The sequence below is a fragment of the Leptosomus discolor genome, chromosome 9 (genome assembly GCF_034619465.1).
Source record: "Leptosomus discolor isolate bLepDis1 chromosome 9, bLepDis1.hap2, whole genome shotgun sequence".
Classification (NCBI taxonomy): Eukaryota; Metazoa; Chordata; class Aves; order Leptosomiformes; family Leptosomidae; genus Leptosomus; species Leptosomus discolor.
The window spans coordinates 10381632-10399564 of record NC_141399.1 but is presented as its reverse complement, the minus strand read 5'-3'; the positions used below and the strand labels follow the sequence as shown (position 1 = coordinate 10399564).

Below are 17933 nucleotides of genomic sequence, written 5' to 3'. Positions count from 1 at the left end.
ATTTCAAAATGAAAGATGCACAAAAAGCTGCCTTCTGGTGGTGCTGTTGCCATAGATTCCACTAAGGGACAAAAATGTTGTATAAAATGAATGAAAATTTTGAATAAAAATACTCCTTACTTATCTTTGAGGAACATAAAAGAAAGCAATAGATACTACTGATTTAAATAATCAGAAAGATACAACCTGGAAACACATGTAAGCACGAAAGTTTAATCATGATAAGAATTTCAAGCTGTTCTTAATTTCTCAAACTACAATATGAAGATTATTTCTATTTCTTTTCTATATACTGCACAGCTAAAATAATTTGCCTATGCAACTGGAAGATGTCTACAGATATACATAAATTTTCTGCAGCTTGTACATCTGATTTTGGAAGAGTTGATCATTTGCAAATTCTCTTGACTCAACTCAAACGATGGTACTAAAGATCAGTGACAAAAACAAACTTGCTTTTATTCTACACATTTTTTACATAATATATGTAAGGAATAAATATACATAAGAGGAACACTTCTTGGTAAAAATTGGACGCTGAAGAAACAATGACTTTACTCAGGCTGATGGACGAAGGGATTGAGAGCAGTCCTGTGGAGAAGGACTTGGGGGTGCTGGTAGATGAAAAACTGAGTATGACTGAGCACTGGCACAGAAGGCCAACCATATCCTGGGCTGTATGAAAAGCAGCGTGGCCAGCAGATTGAGGGAGGTGATTCTCCCCCTCTACTCCCCTCTGGTGAGACCCCACCTGGAGTACTGTGCCCAGCTCTGGTGTCCTCAGTGCAGGAAAGATATGGACCTGTTGGAGCGAGTCCAGAAGAGGGCCATTAAAAGGATCAGTGGGATGGAACACCTCTCCTATGAGGACAGGCTGAGAGAGTTGGGGTTGTTCAGCCTGGAGAAGAGAAGGCTCCAGGGACACCTTATAGCGGCCTGCCAGTGCTTAAAGGGGTCCTATAAGAAAGATGGGGACAAACTTTTTAACAGGGTCTGTTGTGATAGGACAAGGAGTAACTGTTTTAAACTAAAAGAGGGTAGATTTAGACTATATATATGGAAGAAATTTTTTACAGTGAGGATGGTGAAACACTGGAACAGGCTGACCAGAGAGGTGGCAGATGCCCCACCCGTGGAAACATTCAAGATCAGGTTGGATGGGGCTCTGAGCAACCTGATTGCGTTGAAGATGTCCCTGCTCACTGCAGGGGGGTCGGACTAGATGATCTTTAAAGGTCCCTTCCAACCCAAACTATTCAATGATTCTACAGTTTTAGGTCTTACAGCAAGACTGAAATCCAGGAGAAGCAACCTTCAAACATGTTCTAATCGTTTCAACTAGGCTGTATTTTGATTTCTCAGTTATGCAGACTACCTATGCATACAGTAACACGTTTACTGCACATGTGAATGCTATGTGCGGGGACTCACTGAAAACAGCTATATGAAATTATCTGACAGATTTATAGATTTGAAAGCCAGAGGGAAGAACCAGATCAACTCATGATCATATGTATATCACGGGCTATTAAATAAAACACACTGAACGGCATCAGATCTAGAATGGAGTGAATCATGAAGTAAGTTCCTCTGAATATACTCTACTCACAGATAATTCCCTGCTGACTGCTTTTCATAGTTGTCAGTTGACCAGTTCTGAATTCGTTCAAGGTGTGCTTTATCAATATTGTATGGTGCTCATTTTTAAACAAGTATGTACAATGGTCTTAGCATGTTACATCTAAGCAGTTGCCTTATCAATTGTAGCTTTAACAATAAAATTAGATTTTTTGCACAGGACACACATTCTATAAAACGATCTTGTCTATCATTAACCATATTACCATCCTTTAAATCTCTGTTAACTGAATCCCACACAAGAGTTCTCACTGTTTTGACAAGGATATCAGACTAACTTGCCTACATTAACTTTTTCCTTTTAGCTACCCATTTGACTACTGTCACAGCATCACTACTTTCAAAGTCTTCTGAAATGTGGTAAGCATATAAAAATATACTAAAATCTAACACTAGCATACTGAAAATGACCCCAGCTACTGTTTTAAAAGCTTCTGCGTTAAAATAACTTGGAGTGATTAAATAATCACCTTCCCTAATGTTTATAAACATCTTAGATATTAAAGGTCTAGAAAATGAATTATCCCCCCCACATGAACACTTTGCATTTTCCCAAATATTGGAACAGAATTACATCAAACAGTGTTAAACAAGTTCATAATCCAAAAACTCAGACCACATCTATGAATAGCTGGTGCTGTGGCAGCTATCTTGGAAAGAAAAATATGAAGCGAATCAACAGATGCTGTGGACTAACCGACATTGTACTGGTAGAGAGTCTCTTTGCGTAAAGGCAGGGGTATAGAGGTACAGAAGACCATGGAAGCTGAATTTCATCAGTCTTCATTGTAGTGAGTGACTAAGTGGTTAGTCCTATCTGAGAAAGATCAAGTGTGCTTTCTAAATTATCACTTCCTAGAAACAAGGTTCTTGCCATTAAATCTTAAAAACTCAGTGCCCACCCCTGCAAAATGCAGAGGAGAAACCTGACAAGGCTGTATGTGTAGACACTTCAGTCAGCTGAATTAAATTTGAAAAACTTCTCTCTCAAAGACAAGTATGTTGCCTTTTACACTTGATTTATGTAAAGAAAGATGACCACAAAGGACTATTATGAGAAACTACAGCTATATTAAACTACAACTTAAATGACTAACCTGTTCTATCTAAACACTTTTTTAGACTGGTGCTATTAGTCTGAAGCTACAGAAGCTGAGCAAGGCAGTAAGATCAAAGAACTGTCTTTGCAATCACATTGTGCTTCACTGAATACTGGAGCAATATGTTTAACTTTAAAAGTTCATTTTGTTTTAGTCATGAAATTTGTATTAATCAAACCTGATGTGTCTAAATATTCTTACGATTTTCCTTATAATTAAACTACTCAAAAATTAATAAGACTGCTATTCTCTTTATTTAATTGAGTTCCATTCATCCAGTCCTGCAAATTTACACCATGTTTGAGTCTATTTAGTGAGCCCTGACAAAACACATTGGAAATATGCTGAAATCAACTAAATGTTTAATGTTGATGTATCTCAGTTAAAACCAACTGATGTTTCCCTGATATCCTGCAAAATATTACTCTGTAAACCAAGTTCCTGTTTCTACAATTACCTGCTTATTGATACATCTCTTCTCATTTAAAACCTTCACTTAGCAGCGTACCACAAAGTTCCAACGCTGTGTTGATCATCCACCACAGAAGACTGCTACTACAGGCCTCTATTTGGGCCTAACAGATCCCTGGAGGTAATTTGCCTAACATTTCAGAGCATTTACTCTACAATAGTTTATATTGGGGCAACACAGCAGTATTTACTCGCCTAATGTTGGATCTGCCTCAGAGTTGTGTTGTGTGCTTTACTTAAGCCACTTTCATTGTTTATTTTTGTTTCACCTACAGTAAAATAAGAACTATGTTACATAGACATAAATGGAGTATGAGATTATTCAGTTTTACAGCAGCTCCTGCAAGTACTTTTATATAGTTGCAGAAATGTTATTCTGTGATTTCATACATTCAATACTCTTCCATGGACTGTAACAAATACTCCTCTGCTTCTTATAACAGTACTTTGTCACACAGTGCAGCTGTGTGTGATTTTGTATCACTTTGTACCAGGACAAATAATGACACTAGGTGTGAAATACAGAAGGATCACACACTAAAGCACTCAGAACTACTGCAGCTTTTTGCTGCTGTTCTCCTGCGACAGTCCTTTAAACAGTTAGCTTTTCAGTAATGAGACTTTATCATTGTAAGAAGCAATTATTTTTCATTACTCACACTGTAATGCAGTTGCTGACTGGCATATCTAGGTTTCATTCATTTTGGAACTATTTTTAAGTACTATATCATACACCTGCAGGTTGTCAGCCACTATTGTCACAAGCTGTACAGCCTACATGATTATTCAGGATTCCAGGAAGGAATATATATAACAGATTTGTTCTTTGTCCATGGTAGTACTACAGAACCTGCTGGAAGCGCATGTGTTTTGGTTGCACATTTTACTTGATAAGTTCTAAAAAACGTTTGGTAATGATACCTTAAATTTCAAAGCTACTCAAAGAAATACAAATATTCAAGACCCCTGAGTGTCAGAATTGATAGAAACTATATAGAGAAAATACTGTGCGTTTAGACTTACTGGTGGGAAACCAGAGTTCCAGGTTGCTGTATCATCACTGCTTGTACTTATACTAACATTGCAGTTATCTATCTGAGATGCGCTCAGTCCATGTGAGATCCCAGTATCCTGTAATTCTTCATTTTGTTGTCTCTTCATGCTAGCCAGCATCTGTAGTTCAGATGAACTCAGTCTATCTGACTGGTAGTTTTTCCAGTCATATTCCTGTGAAATAACACAGAAAAGTCAACAATATAGGCAGGATCATGGAACAGAATATATGAATGAAACAGATACCTTGGAGAATCTCTTGGGGAATCTTCAAGAAGCTACAATACTAAAAGAGAAACAAAATGTTTACTAGAAAAGATTAGTTAACAGATTTCTGTTCAGCTATGAAGATCAAGCATTTACACACATAATTACAGGAAGGAAGAGGAACACACACACTGTTATGGACTGCACTTTGGATCCCGGGTGTTTGGTGAAGTTGCTGTTCCACTGCAATTAAAACCAGAAGATAAAAGCAGGCTTTCAGAAGCTCAAAAATCCAGCAGCTAAAATTTCTTAAGCATTAAATGCAAATCTTGAACAAAACCAAATCACAGTTATCGTGGTATCATAAACACCATCAATGTAACATTTAGTTACTTGTCAAGCACAGCACAAAATTTCTCTGGAAAGCTACACATGTCAGCACCGAATCTTAAAAGTTATTTTGGCAACTTGCTAATGTATACATTTTAAAATAAACATCACTATATTTTCATTTTTCTTTATACCCATTGGTTGAATTGTTAATATAACTCTAATTGTTATATCAAACTTGATCTACAGGCCAAAAGCTAAAAACATGTATTATCTATTTCACAAAGCTTGAACTTTGAAAATTTGAACTGCAGCTTTATCTGAGTAAGTGAAATAGTACAGCCACGTTCAATACCTTCAGGCTATGACAGCACACAAACATGACATTTGCTTTTAAAATCTCATGAACATATATGAGTGATTAGTAAAATATTCTATAGGTTCAACTATTCAGCTCCACAGAGGTAGGATGTACACAGCCCACAAAAGATTCATACATTGGACATTGATTTCCTTACTTTAAGGAAATCATGCAAGAAGATATGTATATAACCTAGATTTTCATGTATATTGCTTAGTATTTCACAGGCAAATTGCCCACTTTCACTAGAAAGATATGAAAACACTGCTGAAAAAGGATGTTGTTTTCAGTGACACACAGCACTTTTTTTTTTTTTTTTTTCTGTTTTAGATTTCCATATACCTTAATAAAACTGTATTTTCTGGGAATCAGAAAAACATTATTGTCCATCTGATCCTTGTTCCTGTCAGCTTTTCTTGTCCTTGGGATCAGAGCAAAGCCAGATAATGAAGGATACTACATTACTTATTTCCCCCTCAGAAGTTTAACTGGGGATATGTTCATAGATTCATTCGCAGTGCTGAACTCCAAGTATATGATGTGCAATACGATGCACACTGGACAGATGGAGAAACCTTTCCTTTTTAATAATGGCATCATGTAATGAACAGAACCTTGAATTCATGTCAAGCTCTAGAATATTATACTATGTATTTGCAAAAATAGTTTTAGAATAAAAATACGTAGCATATTTTTATTTCCTCATGGATGCCACAAAAGAAATCAGTTATTATTTCAATAATACGTAAAATAATACTTCTTATTTTAATTCTAGTTAAGAAATTAAGTACCATTCAGTAAAGATTGCTGCCCAACATTAAGTTTTTGGGACTAGCAACTCTATCATATTTTTGACGTCTCATTCTGACCAAGTGAAATCTAATATCCTGGTGAAGACATTTATTGCAAATAACTGGTCAAAAAGAAAATTAGCACTAAAATAACAAAGTAAACCACTTTCGATGGGAAGTGTGCCTGTAAGCTGACAATCAGCAGGTAAACATACAACACAGGATTTATGACGGAAGGGTGCTCACATGGAAACAGTTGCATGTGCAAGTATGCAAATCTCTGTCAAAAAGACAATTCTAAAGCCTACCGCAAACATTATTGCTGTTTTACTATGTATCTGAAATTCTTAAGTCAAATGTCTTTGCAAAGATTTTTCCTGTGGAATTGCCTCAAGCACTCAGAGACTACGTCTTGGCACAGATAAATGTAGTCTTCCATTTTGTACAAGGTATAAGAAGATGACAGAAGCTGTTAGCACAGCTGCCACCCTTTTTTTACCCCTGGCTTTTGAGGTCCAAGCTGCATTGCTGAATAGTGTGATTATTACTACCATTTTTAATCCTAAATTAATACATGACGTTTTCTCTAGACCCTTACTGAATGTATGCTATTAGCTCAGTTACTATTAGTTATTTGTTCACTTCATACGAAGCTTCCTATATTATGTGTGGAAAGTCTGCTTTGCTCTGATGTATTAGTATTCTACCAGATCTACAGCTGCTATAATTTCTATTGATCTTACTGAAGATTGTGATTTCCTGTTAATTTTCCTATATAGAAGCCTTCTGCATTTATGTGATTATTATAAGACAAGTTTCTGCTTATCTTTCTTACCTCATATAAGAAGCAATTGGCATGCAGTCATTAAAATGACAGCATGAACTAGGGCTATGCAGATTAAAAGCACTAAGCATTGAAAGAACATTTTTCTCATTCTCTTTTTAATAAGGGCAAAACATTGCCCAAACCTGCTAGTCTTTTCCTTTACACCTACGCAGAAAGATGCCTATATTTTTAGAATTTTTACAAAACAATTTAAAACATTTGTTGTCACATCCCCCCACCTTCCCCAGCTTATTTCAAATTGTCATTCTGTTCTCTTTTCTTGTAATGGTCTCACTCTAGAAATACCATACTCAGAAAGGCAAACAGATGTCATGACAATTTTCTGTGTTAAACATACTGTAAATAAACTCCTTGTAATAACAGAGAAATAGTTTGGTCTATTTATTCTGCAGCTTCAGACGACTACTATAAAAAAGCCCCTTCAGAAATTTGATATTGTCTTAAACAATTCTCAAAGACAGAATTTGAAAACTGAATTTGAAATTAAGTTCACTTTGTAATTTAGGAGAAACTTTTGATGTAAGAAGTAGTTCTGCAACACTTGTAAATTAATCTAAAATTAGTATTTAATTTAGTAATTGAAAGCTTATCTTGTCTTTTTGCATATCCTCCCCTTATGATAAAGTATTTTTTTAAGCGCTTAAAACTTGTGCTAGATTGACAAAACCTGTGGTTTAAAGGATTTTTTCATATATAATGACATTTGCATTCTTCTAGGTTCAAATGATTTACTCAGAATTGTTTGAATGTAGTTATACGTGCAGAAAACTTTTAATTACCAGCTATCTACATGTTCGCAATATTACCCAGAGGGCTGTACTTCTTTCTTAATTAAAAATATTTGAACTTAATAATAGAGAACTCTATTAAAACATGAATAAAACATTGCAAGCTACCAGGTCCTTAAAGTGTATTAAGTAGTTAGCAAATCGATTGCAGGAAGAGTTGGTTAAGCACTTTTTTTTTCTTTACCAGTCCTCTGTAGGAGCAGATTAAAAGGGACTGCTTCTCTGTAAACTCTCCTTCTAACTTTCATATTAAACTCTCTTTTCATACATAATTCTAAAAACAATGAACAGTGTTTCAAAATGGCAACAAAACAACTACATGCCCAAAAAGCTGACAAAAAGCCTCCCGTGTGGTCTCACTATACCCAACAATATTATATATCAGCATCTCTTTTCTTGAAATTTGTGGGGACCTAGAATACTAGTTTCTTCTTGCAAAACTGCTCCAGCAGATACAAAAAAGGCTTTACATATCCACGTGGTCAGAAAAAGGCCACATTCAAACAGCTTATTATATTATTTTTAAAATTATTGGAGATATTCTTAATAACAAGTAATAAAAATATATATTTGACTTCATAAATGCTAGGTGATAATATAAACAACGACTGTTTATAAGGCATCAACAAGTAACAGAATCGCTACAGACTAAAATTCCCATAGCACAATGACAGCAGATCCCCCTGACTGGAATGGTGACTGTGGTATCCTGTAGCAGATGAGACAAGCTACAAGGACAGAAAATACAATGATGGAAGATGACAATTTTCTTCATGCAAATGAGGTATATGTCACGTTGCAAGACATTACTGTACGTAAATTTTTCCAAAGAATACATAACTGCTTCATAGATGCACAAAAAAAGAGAAGAATCTATTCTTTTGGTCCTCAGCAGTGTGCAATACTTGGTTCAAGATATCACTATCCAAAGACCACTCTTACATTAATGATCACGCAGTAGCTAGATTCAACATCCTTGGGTAAAAATGACAAAAAAAATAATTCATGAAACAGCAGTCCTGCAACTAAATAGAATAAAACTCTTTGACCAGTAGAAGACACAACTGTGGGGGAGTACAATATACAGCCATCAAACAGCAGGTTGCAGAGGTAAGAATAATAATTAAAAAAAGATTATCCATTTTTTCTTATAATCAACACAAGAATGATAAAGCACCAGGAATGAGACAGTGCATTCAAAACAAACGAAAGCAGATAAATAGCAGTTAAACTCTGAAATTCCCTACCACAAGGCAAAGACTGCTTAAGGAAGCGTGCAGGGCATGCCGGCAAGGTATTGCTGGACGCTTGCTCTGTCCTTGCACTGTTTTTTTTCCCTGAGCCACCTACAACTGACCGTTGCTGGACAGAAGATGCTGCCTATGTAAGCCTTTGGTCTCCTAGGGTATTAGCTGATGTCTGAAAGAAAGATCTCTGAAGCCTGAGGAAGAAGCTTGGCCTGTTCTACTTTCTGATGCTCAGGAATAAATCTAATTACTCATAACACATTTCGAGAAGATGTCACATGTTAGAAGATACGGATCTGCAGTAAGTCTAAGCCCAAAAGTATTCTATCCAAAAACATGGAATAGTAACATACTGTCTCACTTGTGAGTTGCAGAATACAATTAATTCTTAAGCTCCAGTTCCTCATTCAAAGCACAATTCAAAGCACATCATTAAAAGCTGAAAAACCAAAAGTATTTAAGAACATAATTAGCTTCAGACAAACTTGTTCAAGTTACTGCGTGTTTGCATAAGGAGAACTGAGGAAGAAAAAACTGGGAATAAAACAACACTTTGGAGAATGTAACAATTCCTTTAGTAGCCTGGCAATTTGGCCTGTGACATAGCCTTACTGCTGGCCCTCAATTGCATAATTTAGTATTTTTCAGGGCTGTTGCAGAGAGGCTAGCCATGAAGTACCTAGATTAATGCACTTTCTATGGGCACTCATTAATATATCAATTCAGAGTCTGTCAATTTACCTTTTTAATCTTTTAGCCCCAAACTACTAACTCACATATTTCCAAAAGTGAGCTGCTCAATCACACCTCTTATCTACAAATCCCTCTGATTGCTATTTTATTTGGAGTTCTATTTTGTGTGCCACAAAAACCTAGGAAATCAACTTTCAACAGACTGAGCTCAGTAAATACTGTTACGATGAAACCAGAATATATCTGGATGAAAGATGTATTATTTCTCCCTTTGTGCAAATGGGTATATCTAATATAGCTTCTCTATACATTCTCTATCAATTTCAAAGTAAAAATCATCTACATAACTCTGGATTGTCAAACAGGAATCTTCCTTTGAGATTTTCTTGAGAGACTTTTTACTTACTGATCTTTTTAATTGACTAGGAACTCCTTCATATCTTTCAGCTTTTTCAGATCCATTTGGAATTACTTTAAAGAACTCAGATTTACTTCCAGTTGGAGAAAGAGAAAGGGTAGGCTTTAAGCTTCTCTGAGAGCTATCAGAATTGGTTTTTCTCACAGTGGAACTCTGTGGTTTTGATAAGATGGTCTCCTCAAGGTTATGTTTGCTGTGTCCCTTATTCTTCCAGTGTTCATTTCTCCATGACATCCTCTTTAATGGGGTCTCTTTAAAAACTGCTGAATCAGATGTTCCTTGCCTGCTGCAGCTGATCTCAAGGTTCTCAGTACTCTGGATGAATTCATAGTTGTCATCCTAAATTTAGGAAACAAAGTAAAAGCAATTCCCTCTCATCACACAATACAGTTTTACATACCCTTAGAATTTCAAAATGTCTCTTTAATCTCTTCTGCCTCATTCTAAACTTGCAAGGATTCTGAAAACTAGCGGCTCTTCCTGGCAACTACACTGAGCGTACCATAAACAAATTCTTACATCTCAAGTAGTGAAAAGTAGAAAGAACAGGAGAGGGAGACAAGATTATACTTTACAAAATGTGGCCCCAAATTTAGAATGCTGGTAACCTCCCATGTGTGTTACATGATAATCATCATTTCAATAACATTTATTACAACTGTAAACCAAAAGTAAGCAAAAGTGCACAACATTGATGTCTTTCCATTGATTAATATTTCATATTTTCACATCCCATCTTCAGCTTAAACATAGAAGACAACTCCTGCTGAGATCACTTTGCTCAAGTCTGGTAATGTCATTGAATATTGTATTCAGTACCATTTGAATATCATTTAAAACTTTTGGAGGTTAGTTTGTTAACCTTATATTCATGCTTCTAGCAACATCTCTGCAAAACATCCCATGAATCAAGTGTATGATGTTCACTCATACCCCCCCATCTCAACAACAAACAGCAAGTCCGAACACGTGGAAAGAAAAGTAACAGGGAAGCACATCTAGTGTTTGCCTCAATGTTCTTATTCTCAAGGAAGAAAGGATGAGAGAGTCCTCATCTTCACCTCATCATGCTGGTCCTCTGCCTTACGCTGCCACACTGGATGTAAGGCAGTATATATTACAAGATTCAGTAAGACACTGAGATATCATCTTCAGTGTGCCTCGTCATAGCCAAGGTGCAGTCCCACCGCAAATGAAAGTGATCCAAGTTTGCTACTGACTTCAGTGAGTCCAGGACTGGATTACACAGAATGAAATGCACATTCAAGAAAATAATCCCTCAATTTTATTGACAATACACTTTTGGGAAGTTCATAGTTTTATTCCCTCACTTAGTAATTTCCTTGAAACACAAATCTGTATTTCCCTCTTTTTCATGTATTTTTACTTGCCATAAGTTATCTTAATATCTGTGCTGGAAACCTGTATTAAGTTAGGGTAACTTAACATGGAAAATTACTAAAGAAAACATGTATTTTTTTCCCCACACATTAGAGACAAATGGATAACTCAGATTTCTCAGAAGCTTAAATCCCTCCCACCTTTCCATGTCTCTTCAGCCATGCATATTTAGGTTCATTTGTTAAATGCTAAATGGTGCCAGAAACATCAATCAAGTTTGCTTGATTAACTATAGTGCAGCACATGTAAACTGAAGAGATGAATGATTTTCCTGAGAAATAAGCACTTCCACTGGTGTATTGTATTCCTTGAAAGAACATGGAGATGGGCAGTTCTGGATACATAAAACTGATTGTTCTTCCTGGGTTGTAATTTGAAGAAGTCGTTCTAAGGACTCTAGAGGGACACCTACTAGGAGCAGATGGGATATAATCCCTTAGTACGCTGGGCCTTAATATTGAGGTATCAGAGTGAAATTATCTATCAGCCTTTGTAAGGGTACATTATCTTATTTAATCTTATTCCTTTATCCTTTGAATTGTATAAGGACAGAAAAAAAATTATCAATTTCTTCACTGAAGTCTTCATCAAAGAACGTGACTGTTAAACCAGCAGTTTTGATAGCATTATGTGACATGTGGTCACACCTGCCACAGTCACACAAGCCTTGCAATCGGCAAGAGTTCTTGGTTTTGCTCTGAGTTCGACAGAAACCGTAAATGCTGCCATGATAAGTTTAATTATACAAAGTCTCTGACAGAAATTTGAGCAGAAAGCATGGACATTCATATAATTATAAAGTAAGTCACTTGATGGTGAATAGTTCCAAGAGAAGAAGCAATTTTTATCCTTCACTGATTATTTGACTCTGATAATTGAATAACAGCACTGAACTATTTCAGTGACTAATTAGTAACCACTAAAGGGAATTAATAAATACTTGCTGTTTTCAGTTTGCAGGCTGAAACATTTCCGCCCCCAAAGCCTAAAGTTACATAAATCATACAATTCTAGCGGCGTTACTGTGCATACCTTATGGCTCTCTGTATATGCAACATAAAGAAAGTCAATGTTCACTTACCTGAAATTTATCCTGATGCATAACCTATCTATTTCACAAGTAAGTAAATATTTTTTGGACATAATACAGATTTTTCCACAGATTCAATAAAAAAGTACATAATTCTCCTTTGCAGCTCTACTAACTTCAAATATAGACTAGGGTGTAACTGGGATTTAGCCCCTCTAACTGTATTTTTTTTTTAACTCATGATGCAGCGACATAAACCCAGGGAAAACTTTTGGACTTTTTACCAGTCCAAGATATTTAAACGACAAAGATATGCAAAATCTTCCCCTTTTTTTTTAAATTAAAACTAAGTTTTACTCATATTTTCCAGAAGAAAGGCAACTTATGCTCACATGCAATTACTTAAATTGTAGGTTGAGACATCTGTCTTATTTGATACAGTTCAAGAGTGTGTATGTATCCATGTGTGTTATACAGAAACACAATGTATTTGAATTTCAAAGAAAGGTGTAACACAACGATCATAAGAAACAATAATAGTGTGAAAACCTCTAACAACGTAGCTTATTTCAGCAGGTTAAGAAAAACATCTATTTTTTAAAAGGATTGCAAGATTCAGCATCACTTAGTCAAGTATTTCGTCATGTAAGTGAAGAAAACTGGGAATCATGTTATGGTTGGGCTAAAGAATTTTGGTAATTTTGCAAAGATAACTTAAACCGTGCTAAAACAGATACTACTAGGTTAGCAGTTTCATGTTCAGCTACCACAACTTTTCCAGGATCCTCTTTCCTATATTTTCAGTGCTTGAAAAAAACCCAGGTTTTCTAGTTTACTACAATAATGCAAAGTAGAGCAATCTGATTATTAAATGGGTATCCAGACTATCAGTATAAAGCTGACTTCAAGAAGCAACACAGAATGTATCTGTACAAGGAAGAGGATGAATATGGGCGAAATATGACTGCTAAGTAATTTGTTGGTTCAGTGACTTCTTTCACATGAAAGAAAGGCTTAACTATGAATTACTAATGTAGTAGCTGGAGTGAGAAAAAAACCTCTTTGATAATTTGTTAGCATGCTGTAGATTTGTTTAATGTAATTATCTTCTAGCTTTCTAAGTCTAATGCATCTCCAGCTGCAGTACCGATACAATTTAATACAGTTTGCATCCAAAGATAATGAATGAAACAGGCTGTTCCCTAGCACACCTCTGGCACATAGTTATAGAGAAGTTTTTAGTTTATATATGTTAAATTTTTTAAAGTATAGGGTTCCTCTATCAGCCCTCTAGAATGGCCATTATGGTTGTGCCCCAATGTTCTTGTGCTGTAAAAGCAGGAGTACTTGGCCACTGCTTTCTCTTTGTGCGCTTGGCACTGGATCTCTGGGGTAGGACAATGGCACAGAAGGTTAGCTATCTTCTTCAATGAAGCACCAGCAAAATTTAATGAACTGATTGATAGTTTAATGATCGTCATGCCACATACACTGTGTTTTGAAAGACACTTTATTTTCACTCACTTACCATAGCATGGCCTTACCTCTTTAGTACCTCTTCAGAAATTTTTGTTTGCCATTTTTACACTGCATTGGAGACATATTTACAAAGGACTTTAATACCCCCACCCAAACAATCAAATTGGAAACTATTGAAGCTGAGTAAATGACAGTGCTGGAAAGCTTCCTTAATTCTTATGTTATGGAAATACCTTCTTAATCTAGCTTCTACAGTAACCTCTCTGGATTTTCATGAGCCTAACAGACAAAGAAATTCTTTGAAATCCAGAGTTCCATATCTCCAGAATGGTATCCCATATAGTACTGCTCACAAACTATTAGCTTGACTAAAACTGATTTAATTCTGAAATTGTGGAACTTTGTTTGACATAACACTGCCCCAGATAAAGGGAAAACACCCACAACTACAGGAAAAAAAATCTGAGAAAAATTTTATTTCTTATAATTTGCATCAGCATTTGGTTTCCGAGAAATGCAGAATACAGAGCAGTTAAGTTCAGTTCATCTTGCTGTTATGTAACTTGGTTGAGTTTTATTTCTCAGCTATGAGCAACAGATTAGAATGCTAAGAAAATAATTTCATAATTATAAATGAAATCACTAGAACATTCATAAAGGTAGAAACTTTTAGCAGTTACTGTAATGACACAATGCAACTATTCAGTGCATTGACAATTTGGTGAATTTCTACATAGTATCAGCTGATACATTTGTTAAAAATATGTTTCTTTTCTTTCATTGATTTTATGAAAGATTTCCACATTGCAGAAGCTGGTGATGCTGACACAGCTCAGACAGGATATAAAGCAGAAATACCCATCATCAAGTGACATTGAAAAGCTGAAATTTCTTAATTCACTTTTGATAATCTTGGTGAGCAAAACATTCCCTGCTTACAGTTTTAAAAGGTGCAATGAAGCCTTATTTACTGCACTCTTGCCCAACCATAATGGACTTACTCAAATCTATGATGCAGGCTTTCCAAAAATCATTTTTATTGTAATGATGCATTATACTCACATCTGTTAGCATAGGGGCTGACAGAGACTTAGGTTTCCTTTATCCACTTGTTACAGAGCGTATACCTGCACTTTTACTCCTGTATCCAGTTAGACACAGCAACCTGACAAAGACAAATCTACCCATAGGTACACGGGGAAAAGATGATTTATCTTCTCTGGCTTGAAGACAGAATCTCATCCTAGGAGTTTTAGGATGAAGGCTACTTTATCAAGAATTACACGTACAAAGTGTCCTACCTCTTCACTGCTGTCAGTTCCTTTAAAGTTATCTTCAATTTGGGTTTTCCCATGTACTCCGTTACTGTCTTGCTTCAAATCCAAAGGCAAAATGCAACATTCTGCTGACATATTTAGAGACTTCCCATGAGGAGCTGATTGAGGTCTTGATGAAAATGTGAAAATATCTTTATTGTTCACTTGGTGATCACCTGTTTCACTACTGTGATGTTCAACAGTGGCATTCTGTGGTGAGGTTAAATTATGGCAGGCTGAATCTTCAGTAGGTACGAACTGCTCACTCCTATCCAACTGAATACTCTCAGTGAAACTTTCTGGAAACACCCATTCATCTGAAATGTACAAGGTTTATTTTAATGCCAAATATGTAAATTGCATGTTACCCTGATCACTCTTGTTTTCTCTGGAAGTCGTACAGCAAAAGAAGTTTTTCTAATACAGAAACATTTTGCTTATCAGATTTATACACTTGGAAGAGTGACAAGGATGCGACAAAAAAGATCAGGCTGCTTTTTAAGTGAGGGGAGGTTAATCAAAGTATTTCCGGATCACAGCTCAAAAAATCTGCAGGCTGTGATATATGACATTCAAGCCTGCAATTTACAAATCTGAAACTATTTAGCTGCTAAGATTTGAAACTGTTCAACGGAATTTCATTCTAGGAAAACAATTTTATTAAATTTAGCTGTTAATCTTTTTCTATAGGCATTTTTTTTGTGGCTGACATTTTAAAAAAATAATCACACATAGTTGGTGGAAAGTTCATAATATTACAATCTGCTGCTGCTTTATTGCTGAAATTCTACGCTTTCTTTTATGTCCAGAACTTATGGTTTAAAACTCAATTTCAAACTCCAGCTCTGATGAAAAATAGCGTGACATGAAAAATGTATGAAGATATCTATTTCACCAAGTTTCCCTGAATACAGGCAGTACTAATCTGCCAATTTTAACAGTTTTATTTCAAACAAACAATAAATTACAGAAATGGATTGAAAGATTGAATGCACCAAATAAACATGAAAAGGCCATTTTTATACTCTTATTGTTAACTTATATTTTACTGTTTGGAATGATGGTATAGAAAAAAAACGTCAATTTGATTGATTAAAACCAATCTCAAATAGCATCTGAGAAAGGAGAGTTGCTCAAGTATGCAATACTCCCTTATCTTCATTAAAGGTAGTGTGGTGTGGATTATTCACTAGGTCTTGAAACTTTTTGGCTCCATAAAACAAAGTTACCACCAACTGTATTAGAAAAGCCTCAATAAAAAAAATACTAAAAACCTAACAATAAAGTAGCACTGCAATAATAAAATGCTTGCTGTCACAGAAGTCAGTAAATTTACTATGGTCTTCTATTATTTTTAGTTTTGTTAGAAATAATTATCACTTCAGGAAGATTTGGCAGCCTTGGAGGGAAAAAAACCCCAAACAACTGAACCACCACAAATGAAGGCAAAGGAAAGAAGAATGAGACATCAGGAGAAACAGCTGTCATCTTCCTGGGTTGCTGTGATTCTTCCAAGTTTACTGAAGATAGCTAGCAAAGCTACCAAACTCCAGTTAACACCCTAAACTAGTTTGTAAGAGGAACCAGTGAGAAGTAGGGACTTAACACATCTTGTCAAGTCATGGCTTGCACTTACTTGTTCCAGAAGAGAATATGTGAAGACCACCTATAATCAGAAGCCTCAAGGCTTTTCAAGTAAACTCTTTTTATATTACATAATCATGCTGGTTTAAAACAATCTAGTAGATCATTGTCTATTGTACATAATATATAGAAATCTCATCTTGCTTTTAATTAAAGACTTGAAAGATGAACATTAGTTATGCCATTTATTTTACAAATATTTTGGACTAGTTTTTTCAAGAGCCTCAAGAAATGCGTGGAACTATTCAAAACTTCTAAGAACCACCCTTCATTTGTGTAAGCCCAATGACCTTTCATTCTGTTCAATAACTACAAGTTTTTCAAAGGAGGATACTAGGGCAGAATTCTCCTGTCTGATCGCTCAAGATTGTGTCACGCTCCTCTGATAACATATTTTTCTCAGCCAGGCAATTGGAATTACCTGTGAAAGGTTGTACGTGAATAAAACAACAGAAATCATAAGAGAAAACACAGTATTAATCATGAACCCATATTTCGCAGTTTTTATGCTTCCACTGTATTTTAGTATCTACACAAAGTTGCATTTTAAAGTAATCATTTCCCCTACAAAAATGAAACAAAAGAGAGATCTCATTAACTTTTCACATGAAACTGAACACAGTATTAAGATGCTTGAGAACAAAGACTCAGGTGGTTTTCTTCCCAACTCATTTTGTGATGTAACACCATTAAAAAACTGTTGCACTAAATCCGTATTTTAAAGTACTTAACTTTTGGTCCAACAGGAATTTGGCCACCATTCCTGAAATTGTTTTGAATGGCTTTGGCCCTGGAAATGCTGCCACATCTGCAACTTCAGAAACTGCTACGCAGAAATACCACAAAAATGTGACTTACCCCTAACTTCAATTGGCTGGAGAACTTACGTATGTAAAGAAATCTTTTCCCCAGCTATTCTGGACGTTAAGTCTTAAATGCTGTTAAGCCTTTTTTCCTAAGGCAATGATATTACAATTTTTGACTTGCTGCATTTTTCAAACCAAAAAATATCTTCAAAACTTACCTAGCTAAGAAAATTTTTGGATTTTTTGCAGTTTTTCCTATCTCAGCACTCTGCAATCTTGTGACATGTCCAGCACCCACCCTTCCACAGCTTAA

The 17933-nt window shown here is 35.7% G+C and overlaps 1 protein-coding gene across 2 annotated transcripts in view; it reads right to left on the bottom strand.

Moving 5' to 3' along the window:
* CFAP20DC (CFAP20 domain containing) overlaps nucleotides 1-17933 on the bottom strand; it is a 75735-nt gene that overhangs the window by 20678 nt on the left and 37124 nt on the right. For both annotated transcript variants that reach the window (XM_009955305.1, XM_086470290.1), the window contains 3 exons: nucleotides 15156-15487; nucleotides 9870-10283; nucleotides 4233-4436 (listed from right to left, as the gene is read on the bottom strand). In XM_009955305.1, coding sequence (XP_009953607.1) covers nucleotides 4233-4436; nucleotides 9870-10283; nucleotides 15156-15487 — 950 coding nt within the window. The remainder of the gene's footprint in view (nucleotides 1-4232; nucleotides 4437-9869; nucleotides 10284-15155; nucleotides 15488-17933) is intronic.